Source organism: Helianthus annuus, chromosome 8 (genome assembly GCF_002127325.2).
Source record: "Helianthus annuus cultivar XRQ/B chromosome 8, HanXRQr2.0-SUNRISE, whole genome shotgun sequence".
NCBI classification, from domain to species: domain Eukaryota; kingdom Viridiplantae; phylum Streptophyta; class Magnoliopsida; order Asterales; family Asteraceae; genus Helianthus; species Helianthus annuus.
In genome coordinates, this window is record NC_035440.2 from 148,562,808 (window position 1) to 148,575,867 (window position 13,060).

The 13,060-nt window shown below is 33.6% G+C and overlaps 1 protein-coding gene across 3 annotated transcripts; it reads left to right on the top strand.

Annotated features, from left to right (window-relative positions):
* Positions 1–6,360: 6,360 nt before the first annotated feature.
* On the top strand, positions 6,361–12,409 carry LOC110895852 (immune-associated nucleotide-binding protein 9). 3 transcript variants are annotated; one of them, XM_022143213.2, is made up of 6 exons: positions 6,361–6,509; positions 6,756–7,004; positions 7,539–7,813; positions 9,735–9,899; positions 9,971–10,105; positions 11,890–12,409. In XM_022143213.2, the coding sequence occupies exons 2-6, from the start codon at positions 6,773–6,775 to the stop codon at positions 12,100–12,102; spliced, it is 1,020 nt and encodes a 339-aa protein (XP_021998905.1). In that variant the 5' UTR covers positions 6,361–6,509; positions 6,756–6,772; the 3' UTR covers positions 12,103–12,409. The 3 variants fall into 3 exon arrangements, with proteins under 3 accessions (XP_021998905.1, XP_021998907.1, XP_035832627.1); XM_022143215.2 differs by having other exon boundaries at positions 6,368–6,509; positions 6,766–7,004; XM_035976734.1 differs by lacking the exon at positions 6,361–6,509 and adding an exon at positions 6,556–6,655.
* The last annotated feature ends 651 nt before the right edge of the window (positions 12,410–13,060 follow it).

Below are 13,060 nucleotides of genomic sequence, written 5' to 3' on the forward strand. Positions count from 1 at the left end.
CATATGGTTTTATGAACATGAATTCTTACTTGATTATAAAACTCTTAATTTAATTAGATTATCATATGTTGGATGGTAGTTTGTCTACTTCACGGTCCCGATTCCATCAAATTGCTCTGAGAGAACGTTTTACTTCGGATATTCAGAAGGTAGTTGATAAGTTGATAATTTGTTTCTAGAACAACCACAAGGAAGCGTCGCCGGTGACCGGAGATCAGATTAGTTATTTTTATTTATTTTTTGTTTTTTTATATTCTGATTTGATTTAATTGATTTTGTGATTTATTAGATTTAGCCATGGGGTTTGTGGTGTTGCTAATTATTGTTAAATGAAGTAAATAGTAAATTCTAATTGGATTCAAGTCGTTGTTTGTTTGTTTATAATTGTAAGTAACTAGGTGACATTCAAGCCTTTTTATTATTTTGATAGTTTCATATAGCTAATGACTTTTTATTAGACCTGGCAAATGGGTCGGGTTGGGTCGGGCCGGGTCATGGTTCAAAACGGGTTCGGGTCAAAACGGATTCGGGTTTAAATGGGTCAATTAAAAAAAGGGTTGTTTTGGTTCGGGTCGGAACGGGTTCGGGTCAGAACAGGTTTCAGGTCGGAACAGGTTTTGGGTCGGGTTGGTTAAAAATGTTTTTTTAAAGAGATTGTACATCAAGGGGCAATTTTGTTCGGTTCAAAACGGTACTAGTCGAAATGGTACAGGTCGAAACGGCTCGAAGTATGAAGATCATAAAATGAAAGCATTCAATGGGAGATGAAATCTACTAAAGGGCATCAAGAAGACGATTACGGTGCCAAAAAGATAATTACCCATCTTCAAAAGGCATGTTTTTCCTTTCAGTTTGATAGATTTTTGTGAAAATGTTGTAATTTTGGGTGTTGATTGAATTGGGGATAGTGCAGATGGGAAGAACAGTGATGCTACTAGGTCCAAGCATTCGATGACGGAGCAACACAGAAGGAACAAGATTAATGAAAGGTTAGTGTTTGTTTTATCATAATTTGAGTGACTTATACTCTAATTTAACAAGATGTATCTCATTTCTTACAATAATACCCGTCTTTAAATTATTATATCCGTCAAACAGTTTAACACCTGGTTTACAACTTCAAACATGCCCAACCTTTAATTTTTTTGCTGGCCTGTTTTGTTATAACTAATTCTTTTATTTTTAATGTCATATAATCACTTTCCGAATGCACATTTAACTACAGACATGATATTATTCATAAAAAAACATGCATATTCGTGAGATTTAAGGAGTAATAAGTTTAATTTTTGATGTTAACAACTTAACATGTTGATATTTGTTGTTTTTATAGGTATTAGTGTTCTTTTGGTCCAGATGATCACAGAAAAGGAGGTATACTTAGACCAAGCAGGAATACTTATGTACCAAAGAAAATATCTGCTCTGGTAGAGTGAACACAAAAAGAGGGTACACTTGACGCTTCATTTATTTCAGATGATCTGCGGCTAAGCGTCTTTATTATGCGTCGGAATTCCAGTAGAAACAATTATGCAAAGGCACAATGAATCAGTGGAGAAACAAGGAGGTGTATCTAATAGAGATGATCTTTTAACACATAGTTATGTGAGGATACAAGAAAGGAATATTAGGCGAGCAAGTTGTGAACTTGATGAAGATGATGATGATGTAAGCATCAGTTTGTGGGTTGAAAGCCATCAGAATCATGTGTTCTTTTATGAGGATTTAACTGATAATGATCTGCTTTGTTGGTGAATTAGTTTGTGAACTTGCTTGCAAGTGTTTTTTACTGCAATTTTATCTGCAAATAAGCTATGATTTCTCTCATATGATGTTTGTAGTATAACAAGTTGTTTATATGGATCAGGTTTGTGGTTGGAATTTTTCTGGTGCTGGGCCCTGATGCTCAATAGATTTCGAGTTTTCGACCGTATATCTATTAGTTGGTTGATTTGGGTTATCATTATGGGTCAAACAAGTAAAATTTAAAAAACTCAATAGGAAATGGCGCAAAAGTTGTCCAAACTGCGAAGTCTTCAAAGAGTAATCTTAAAGCATAAAAGCTTTTTAATCATTTTATTCAATTGAAATCTTTTGTTTTCCCATGTTGTTTGTTAAAAAAATGATCTTTAGGCGAAAAGTGTTTTTCGGGTCAAACCAAAAATGCATGTTTTTTTTTTGTCACCCAACTAGCATTTGTAGCTTATCTGCGTGTACAATTCTTCTAATTCTCAGCAAAGAAAAGAAAACAGTACTTGTTTGGTGGCATATGCAACAAACGAAAGTGATATATGCACTATCAGTGCTACTGATGCTACGATGAAGTGGAAATTATCAAGAACTGAGTTTGGGTATGTTGTTAATTAACTTTATTTTTTAACGCTACCATTTCTTTTTATGAGTTATATCTTAATATTTTGATTTCTCTTTATACAGTGAAATTGTTGCTCTCTCATTTACAAACAAAGGGCATAAACTGTGTTATTAGATGGCACATTATGTGAAATGCTCTCAGAAACCGGAGAAATTCTAAAAGAAATAAATATTACGAAGAAGTATATATCTACTTTGGCATATATATTTGGTGAGTGTTCAAAACATCTTGGTGTCAGTAACATCTTAACATTATAATGCTTTCTTTTGTTATTTCATTTAATGCTTACAATAATACAATTATGCGTTCGGGAATTCTTGATGGTGTCAGTAGAGCAAAAGAGGCATATGGAGATCTCAAAATTAAGGTGATTGGGCATTCAATGGGAGGTGCTATGGTGGCTTTTTGTATATTGGATCTTGCGGTAACTATGATAATTCCATCTCTTAATATTTATCTTTTGGATCAATATTAACCGATTGTTTACCTTTCTACAGCTTATTTATGGATCAAAGAACGTCCAAGTTACGACCTTTGGCATGCCAAGAATCGGCAATGCTGCTTTTGCATCGTATTATAGCCAAGTTGTACCAAATACGTTTTTAGAGTGACACATGGACACGACCTCGTCTCGCATCTGCCTCCTTATTATCATCATTTCCCACAGAAGACATATTTACGCAGCTAGGTCACACACGCTCCCAACGCCATTTTGGACAAACCACAAATTTACGCAGCTAGGAAACTCTCTCGGGACATTATTATTTTCTGGTAGGCTTGTGGGTTACATTTATGACACCGAAAGATAAACAAGGTTGGAAGTAGGTAGTAGCATTCATCAATGATCATTCTGAAGTACATTTCGTATGGGTGGATTGCCATCACTTAATGATAAGTTAATGAAATTCTTAAGTCATCTGGTAATCATTTATTGTGATAATTAATGAGTTACTATCATTAGCTTTTGATATTAAAGACTATTTTTTACTCCATTGAGTGTATTCCAGCTAACTGATTATGATAATGAGGAGAAATACACATCCCAAATTATTATTGTCCTATAAGATCTGAAGAAGATTGTCATACGCGATAGACTGACAAAACACCTTGAGTTCATTTGGGATGTTTCATATCACAAGGATTTTTATCTCTAGCTACTTTAGAGGCCAACTTTTATTTGTTTATCTTAATTGAGTTCATTTGGGATGTGCATATATCTAGAATACACATTAAAAAGTTACAAGTATCATATGATTACCCCAGTAAGTTCTTAGTAGAATAAAATCAAACCATTTGTTTATGATTTTCATAAGGTAAACAGGTTCATGTTTTAAAACATTTGTTCTTTTTAAAACATTGTACGTGGTACACTTGTTCTTTAAAGGTTATTGTAAGACTCCGCGGCAACGCGCGGGTTCCCCACTAGTATGGTATAATTCATTAGTGTTTTTTTTCACTTCAAGAAATTTCTTGTTCCTTAGAATTCTTGGTTTACAGGTACTTTAATTTTTTGTTGTGTATAACTTTGATTTATTCTTCTATGCTCACACTTAACATTCATCTTATTTATTATTTAGTGGTTTTGGAGCTTCAATATTCATCCTTTCAGATCTTTACACAGGTATGAATGTTTCTAAAACATGATATATTGTTTGTTTTTTTTTTTTTATATTATGTTTAACTGTGAACATCGTTTTTTATCCTATATTATATATAACGGTAACATGATAAAAATATGTAACTAAAATGCTTAATATTTTTTTCCAGTTCCCCAAACTGCTCCAGCTCCTACTAACGTATTAGTTAAAGAGGAGAACAGAGAAGAAACTCATCCTTTAAATGATGTAAAAATCAAACAGGAAGAGATACAAGAAATTCCGGAGGATGCTGATCTTGATGATGACAAATGGTGGTGTGACAAAAATCCATCATTGAGATGTTTAAGCCGTATGATTACTAAATTGATCACATCATGATGCAAAGTACTTGACACTTGAGCTTTTAGTTTTCAATTTTTGTATTTAAGACTTATATTTCTTTATTCGTGTGCTACTTTATATAATTTTTATTTATGTTTAAAACTTACTTTTTCTTATTCGTGTGTTACTTTATTGCATCAATGGTTTCTTGAAGTGCTTGATAATTTATATTCTAAATTTAATAAATACTAGGCATGTGTAATACTTATGACATATATCCACCATAATAATGTTACCATAAATATTATACGGATAAGAAAACTACCAAAAAACGAGTGCCGCAATGCAAAGTGTCGCCTTCACCGCATCGCGCGGGCACCCTACACCTATATAGAATATAGGGTAAATTACTTTTTGAGTCCCTGTGTTTTATAGGTTTTCACCACTTGAGTCCAAAAGCAAAAAGTTTAACGACCTGGGTTCCCATAAGTATTTTCTTTAACCATTTGAGTCCAAATTTCTAACATTGTTAGAATTTGTTGGTTAAATATTGTTAAATGACCAAAATACCCCTATAATTAAAAAATAAAAAAAACTATTTTTTTTAGTTTTCTCTCTCTAATACATCTCTCTCCCCTTATCTCTATCTCTCTCAAAAAAACGAATCTGTAACTTTCTCCATCTCTAAACCATCTCCATCCTCCCACCATCTATGTATTAAGCTTATATGGTAGTTGGCTCTGTTTTTACGTTTTATACGGACACACAAGAAGAAAAACCAGCTACCATCAATGGCGGCACCAAAACTAGAGCTCCAAAAACCCAATCCGACTCACAAGATCTTCGTCAGAATCAAGTGAAAACTTAAGCAAAACAACCCAACAACGTTTTTTTGTTTGGATCTGTGATTTTCGCCAGAGGCACTGTGGGAAGGGTATGGGGTAAGACGGTGGTGGGGATGATGGTGGGGAGGGTGGGGATGATGGTGGGGAGGGTGGTGATAATGGTGGAGGTGAGCTCAGACTACATGATTAAAGGTCCAGATTGTGTTTTTTATATGTTCGTATTCAATTTTGTTTAATAATGTGAAATTAGGATCAGTCAACGATTTGATTCACTGATTGAATTTAAATTTTAGGTTTTACAGAAATCAGCAACTTCGTTTTTCTTGTGTGTTCGTATTTAATTGTGTTTAAGAAAGTGAAATTAGGATTAGTCGACAACCTGGTTCATCGATCGAATTAGGTTTTACAGTAATTAGAGCTCTTGACTCTGTTTTTATTCTTATGTGTTTGTATCATTTATGTTCTGTGAAAGTGAAATTGCGATCAGTCAACAATTCGATTTACCAATCGAATTTCAGTTTTTTTTACCAACATTAGAGCTCTAGTCTCTGTTTTGTTTCGTATGTGTTCGTATACAATTGTGTTTTGGAAACTGGAAAGTGAAATTAGTGTCAACAATTTGATTAGTTGATCGAATTTCAATTTTAGATCTTACAAAAATTGGAGCACTTAGCTCTGTGCTCGTATTTAGTCCTGGCTTTGTCTTTCTTCTTGTGTGTCCGTATTCAGTTTTGTTTACATGGGGCGACACTGTTTTTCTTCTTTGTTCCGACTCTCACTCTCTCTGAATCTCTCTCTAAACTGTTTCTCTCTCTAAACCGTTTCTCTCTAGAGTTTTCTATAAATAGAAAGTGTGTGTGAGAGTTTTCTTTATGGAAGAAAAAAAAGGAAAGAAGAAGTGGAAGAGAGAGAAAGAAAGACCATAGAGAGATCAAGGGTGAAGAAAGAGAGAAAGTTTTTTTATTTTTTAATTATAGGGGTATTTTGGTCATTTAGCAATACTTAACCAAAAAGTTTTAATTGTTAGAAATTTGGACTCAAATGAATAAAGAAAATGCTTATAGGAGCTCAGGTTATTAAATTTTTGCTTTTAAACTCGAGTGGTTAAAACCTATAAAACACAGAACTCAAAAAAAAGTAATTTACCCTAGAATATAATAGTACTTTGGTAAAATTTTGCGAGTAAAAACATATATGTTTCGTCTTCCACTTATTCTCAATTTTGGTAAATTTTTGCGTGTAAAAACATAAAGTTCGTCTTCCACTTATTCTTATAGTCTTATCCAACTGGAGTCGTCATTCCTTCTCGATTCAGTTGTATCTGATTCTTCATCTTAAACCTCAGATATATATATATATATATTCGATCAGGTATTGTCTTCTCATAATCCCTATTGTATTTTCATTTCTAAAATTGGAGGGTCATAGTCTTATGATCCTCCAAATTAGGGTTTACAGCTCTAGCAACCAATTTAAGTTAGATTTTGTTTACATCGGTGTTGTTCTTATACAAATCAGTACTATTCTGTATCATTCGATTGCAATTGTTTAATATTATGCTGATTGTGAGTTGATTTAGAAGGTTAGGGTTATAATTGACTTGTAATTCTGTTGTAGATATTTACAGTTATAGGATGGGGGGAAGTTCAGTTGATGATGATTGGGAGTTCACAACTCCTTTGAATGCGGTACGGACACTTGTTTTGGTTGGAAGGACAGGGAATGGGAAAAGTGCCACCGGGAATAGCATCCTCGGAAAGAAAGAGTTCCTGTCGAAGGCGAGTTCGGCTGGTGTAACGAGTACTTCCGAGCTCAGGACAACTGTGTTGAAAGATGGCCAGATGCTTAATGTGATCGATACTCCTGGTATTGACCTTATTGCTATATATATAACATGTTATTGAGTTGGTTGTACTCAGTTAGTTGGTTGATTTGTTGGGTTTGTTAGAAGTAGTTAAGATATACTTGGCATAAATAAGTAGTCATTTGTATTTAAGCATATTAATGTATACAAACACATTTTCAATATTATTTCTTAAGTTAGTTTAGTTTAGGTTATTCATTACACCACCTACAATGGGATCTTCAGGGACGGTGGCCGCATCCTCCAATGATGGATCCCCTATTATCTCCCTTTGTCCATCCATGTTTTTGATGTGTTTGTTCTAAGGATGTTCCCATGAATGAATCTGATGTCCCACTAACATGCGTCAGCCAAGGAAATAGACTTGATAAATATAATAAGGGGACCCAACCAAAAAATGTATGGACAAATGTATTGCTTGGGTTTGTTATTAATATTTAAAAGTTGATGTGGCATGGCGTGTAAATGGCAATGATTTTGTTTATGTTAGTTATGGAAGTTTACTTTTAGATTGCTAACGGCTAACACAATGGCAGGACTATTTGATTCTTCTGTTGACACTGAATATATTGGGAAAGAGATTGTGAAATGTATCAATATGGCGAGGGATGGTATCCATGCTGTTCTTGTTGTCCTCACAGTTCGAACTCGGTTTTCAAAAGAAGAAGAAGCTGCAATAAGTAGTTTGAGGACTTTGTTTGGGAGCAAAATTAATGATTATATGATTGTGGTTTTTACTGGTGGGGATGAACTTGAGGAGAATGAACAAACTTTGAAAGAGTTTTTAGAAGACTGCCCTGAATCATTAAAGGTGAGGCAAACTCATTATTACACAATGTTTTTTTATTTATTATTTTTATTTTCTTTTACCTTTCAGACTTTAATACTAATTGATATTGCCTATTCCTATAAAATATTTGTTACCAATGGTAACATTTCAAATACGTTGTTTGTTTGTGTCATTCTTTATGCACTCTTGTTATTTTTATATAATCTTAAAACTAAATTTCGGTGGATTTTACACAAAAGATCCCTCCTTTTTCCGGCTATTAGACAAATGGTCCCTTAACCTTTGAAAAATGCACCTACACTATTGCTCAATTTTACAACCCCTTAACTTTTGACAATTGCAATTTTTACCATTCCTCGACTTTTGAAAATTACAGTTTTAACCTCTACACTATTACTCCATATTACAACTCTCTCAAATTTTGGTCTACATAAACTTTTTTTTTGGAAAAATGTCAAGTCAAATATAATACGTTTTCATGCTAATTTTATATACCTTTATAGTTGGTCTATATTTTCCCGGTAAATTTAGTTTCGAATCGAATAGAGTCAAATAAAATACGTTCGCATTTGACGGTATAAATTCGAGTTACTTTAAGTTTTGACCCCGTTGCAACGCGCTAGTATATGATGGTAATGAAATTAAAGTTTGTCCTAACGAGCAATTCATATTAGTGCATAGGCTTTATGTGCTTATGTCTCATCGTTTTATATGTTGAACTTTGTTTTGTTGACTTATAACTAAATGGTTTAACATTTCTTTGTATATCATGCTGCAAACGTCTCATCCATGGTTTTAAAAAACGCTTGAGGCGTGCGTCTCAAGGCACTCCTCGAGGAGAAACGGCCAAAAAAACGAGTCTGAGGCACGCCTCATGGGGTTTTAATTGTATATGCGCCTTAGAGGGGCTGAGGCGCTAAGAAAGGCTGCGCCTGGGGTTTTTGATAGTTGTTTTTCACTTTTCGTGTCAATTTCAAGCATTTCATGTCTTTTTTATGTGTGTTTTTGATGATTTTGATGAATCTGATGAGGAAATTAGTTAGTATTATTATTTTTATAATATATATAATTTTTATATTTATTTATTAATACCGCCTCGGCCTTACATCTCGTTTCACCTCGAGGCTTACTCCTCGTGAGGCGAAGGGAAAACGCCTAGAAACTCGTTTCCGTTCTTTTAAACCTTGGTCTCTTCGACTAATTCGTGTCTCCAACCAAATGATCCCTATCTTTTCCACCTCTTCTTTAAAATGGTGGGCAGTATGTATAACCATGTTACTTGTTTGTCATCAACCCATATACAACCGTTTAACCCATTTATTACAATCTGATAACCCATCTATGATCCATTAAACCCACTTACAACTTGATTATCACTCACTTACAGCTCGCCAAGTGTTTATAACTCATCAACCCATTTGACTCGTTTAGATAAATGAACTATATGTGTTGTGTTCGGGGTACGTGCTATTAAGTACTTCCAATTTAGGGCTGATTTCCTTTGAAACGAAAAACTATATGGGTTGTGTTCGGCTTTATCTTCAACCTTCCAATCCAGAACCCGTCTATCCGACACGTAGGGGCGATGCTTTGAAGGGGACGGGAGGGGCGTCCGACCCCCCGAACTTTTCGGCCAGTAGTGTTATATATTTAGTTTTCGTATAGAAATTTTTGGGTATATACGTTTTCGACCCCCCGGTTCTATAGAAATTTTTGGGTATATACGTTTTCATCCCCCCCGTAAAAAATTTCAAGCTCCGCCAATGCCGACACGATTGCCTCCTCTACGTGAAAGCAAGTAAGGGTTGTTTTGGAAATTAAAAAATGGTATTACTCACATGTTTTCCATTTTAAGCATCCGGTATAATCAAAACTAGCTGGTGTGTTCTTTATCTTGTTTATTTGAAACTATTTACTAATTAAAAATTGGCTATTGATTCAGGAAACCCTTAGCCTATGTGGGGATAGATGTGTCCTTTTTGATAACAGGACAAAAGATAATAAAAAGAAATCACAACAAGTACTAGAACTTCTCTCGCTTGTCAACATGGTGTTGACCAAGAACAATGGGAAACCATACACTGATGAGATTTTTAGTGAATTGAAGGTGAAACACATTATTTTTTATTTTAGTTTTTCAACTTTATTTTTTATACAAAGTGGATATTTACTTGACAGAGAGGGACTAGGAAGCTTCATGAACAAACAGAAGAAGTTCAATCATTGCAGGGGTATACCAAACAGGAAATATCCGAGCTGACAGAGCAGATGCATAAATCATATGAAGAGCAACTTAAGCGGATCACCGAAATGGTATCTTTACTGTTATTTTAAATATGCATTGGTATACAATCTTCATATTAGTTGGATAGCATATTAGTGGTGCCCTCATGATCTACTCGAGATAGCTCACTAAAAATTTCGAATCAAGCAGAGCTTAAACATGCTCTAACCCGACTCGAGCTTAAGCTTCATATACTGAGGTTGACTAGGCTTGCAATCCTAAAGAAGCCACCTAACATAAATATAATAATTTGAAATTTCCTATCTAATATATGAAAGTATAGTTGCCTAATAACTATTATTATATGCCTAATTATGATCAAAATAACTAGATGATATATTATGTTTATAGATATCAATTATAATTCTAAATAATTACATAAGGAAAATAAGTAAACAATGATTAATAGGTTGAGCCTGAGTGAGAAAAATTACTCACGATCTGAGCTCTATGCATAGAACTCGAAATGAGCTGAGCCCGAGTTTGAAAAATTACTCACGAGCCTAGCTTGAACTCTCTTAAGTTAAACAAGTCGAGTTCGGGCTTGGCTTGGCTTGGCTCGGCTTATGTACACCTCTAGATTATGTTGACATGCACACATATTCTATTAGAACATGCACACATATTCTATTAGGTTATAACCCCGTGTATTACACGGGGTTGAATAAATTAATTTTATATATACTAAATAATAAAACAATATATCTTTAAACCTCATTTATTGTACGGGTTGAATAAATATAATTTTATATATTAAATAATAAAAAGTTATATCTATAAGAACCATATTGTACGGGTTGAATAAATATAAGTTTGTATACCAAATAAAAAAGTTATATTTTTAAAACCACGTGTATTACACGGGTTGAATAAATGTAATATTGTTTACCAAATAATAAAATAATACGTCTTTAAAAAACCTCATTTATTACACGGGTTCAATAAATGTAATTTTATATACCAAACAATAAAAAAAATACATCTTTAAAGATATGCGCATTACATGGTTTGGATAAATGTAATTTTCTATACTAAATAATAAAAAATATATATCCTTAAAAAACCTCGTGTATGGTACGAATTGAATAAATCTAATTTTATATATCAAATAATAAAAGTTATATCTTAAAAAACCTCATGTGTTACATGGGTCGAGTAAATGTAATTTTGTATAGTGAAAATAAAAATATTTAATATACTAATACGGTTTTCGTGATAAAAATAGATTATTCTGTTATTGCAAAATTTGTTAACGAAGTCTCAATAAATTTTGCACAAAATAACATACTTAGGAACTAATAGATTGTGATTTTAAACCTACAAATAACATTAATACCTCCAAACGTTATAAAATGAAAAGTTAATACCCTAGAATGTGATTTTAAACTATTAGTACCTAAGTATGTTACTTTGTGCAAACCACAGGGACTAACTATGTAATTAACTCTTAAGTCAAAAAAATAATATTATAAATGAGAAGGAGATTAAACTAAATAATAATTATCCATAAGATATTAAACTAATAATATTTAGTATGAGGGTTATCTATAATATAAGATATTAAATTAAATAATATTTAGTAGAAGTATTATTTATAATTAATTAAAAGAAATTAAATTAAAATAATAATTATCTATAAGAGATGACTTAGTCCTTTAAAACGATTCTTTGGGCGAGTTTTGACTTTTGACTGGTTCCTTTAGTTATAGTGTACCCATTTGAAATGTAAGACATAATCCATAGTGGCCCATTTATAAACAAATGGGCCAAGATTGCCAAATACTGCAATAAATGGATATATGATGTTGCACAGGTCGAGTCAAGGCTGAAGGAAACAACAATTAGACTCGAACAACAATTGGCAGAAGAACAACTTGCACGGTTAAAGGCTGAAGAGACGGCTCATGCTGCTCAAATGAAATCCAATGAGGAAATCCGTAAGCTCAGAGAGACTTTAGAGAGAGCCCAACAGGAGACTGAGGAGCTACGTAAGAGAGCTGAAAGTGGCAAATGTGTAATTTTGTAACTTGAAATGCCTCCTATATAAGTTTGTTTGCAACTGCCTTAACTGTCTTATGTTCCAACTCAGTTGGACTTCTTATTTGTGATATAAACCTAACTGTGATAAAAAAAAACAGTGCAAGTGTTACTAGATCTGCTGTCAATGGGTTGGGTCTTGATTGGGATCTAGAGCTGACCTGATCTGATCTGATCTGATCCAGTCAGTGGTTCGAGATCACGTGGTTCATGATACAATCTTCTTGTTAATATAAAGACTATGTTGTAAGATGTTGATTAAGCTACAACTTGATGGCCCTCTTGTTTTTCTGTTATGCCACGTCTAGTTAAACTTTAATTTATCGATCCTTACCCTTAACCGAAACATGTAAACTTTATTTGGTTTAGAGTTGAATGTCATTTTAGTCCTTGTGGTTTGAGTAATTTTGGCAGTTTAGTCCAAAGGTTTCATTTTTCGCCTGTGGGTCCAAAAAGGTTTCAGTGTTACCATTTTAGTCTACTGGGTTAACTTCATCCATTATTTCTGTTAACGAGAAGGGCAATTCGGTCATTTTATATAGCCGAATTCCCATTCTAGTTAACAGAATTACATATAAAATAACCGAATTGCCCTTCTCGTTAACAGAAAACATGGATGAAGTTAACTCAGTGGACTAAATTGGCAACGGTGAAACCTTTTTGAACACAGACAAAAAAATGAAACTTTTGGACTAAACCTCTAAAATGGCCCAACCACAGGGACTTAAATGACATTTAACTCTTTGGTTTGTGTTCTTCTTCTTTATTTCATTTGTTAGAAGGCGAGGGGTTAATTTGTAGTTTCTAAACTTTTAGAGTAAGTTAACACGATTGGTCCTTGTGGTGTGCTCAAGTTGCAGTTTTGGTCTTTAATTTTGAGAAATTACAGGTTTAGACCAATAGTTTTCATGTTCGTAACATTGATGGTACCAGACTAGGGATGGCAA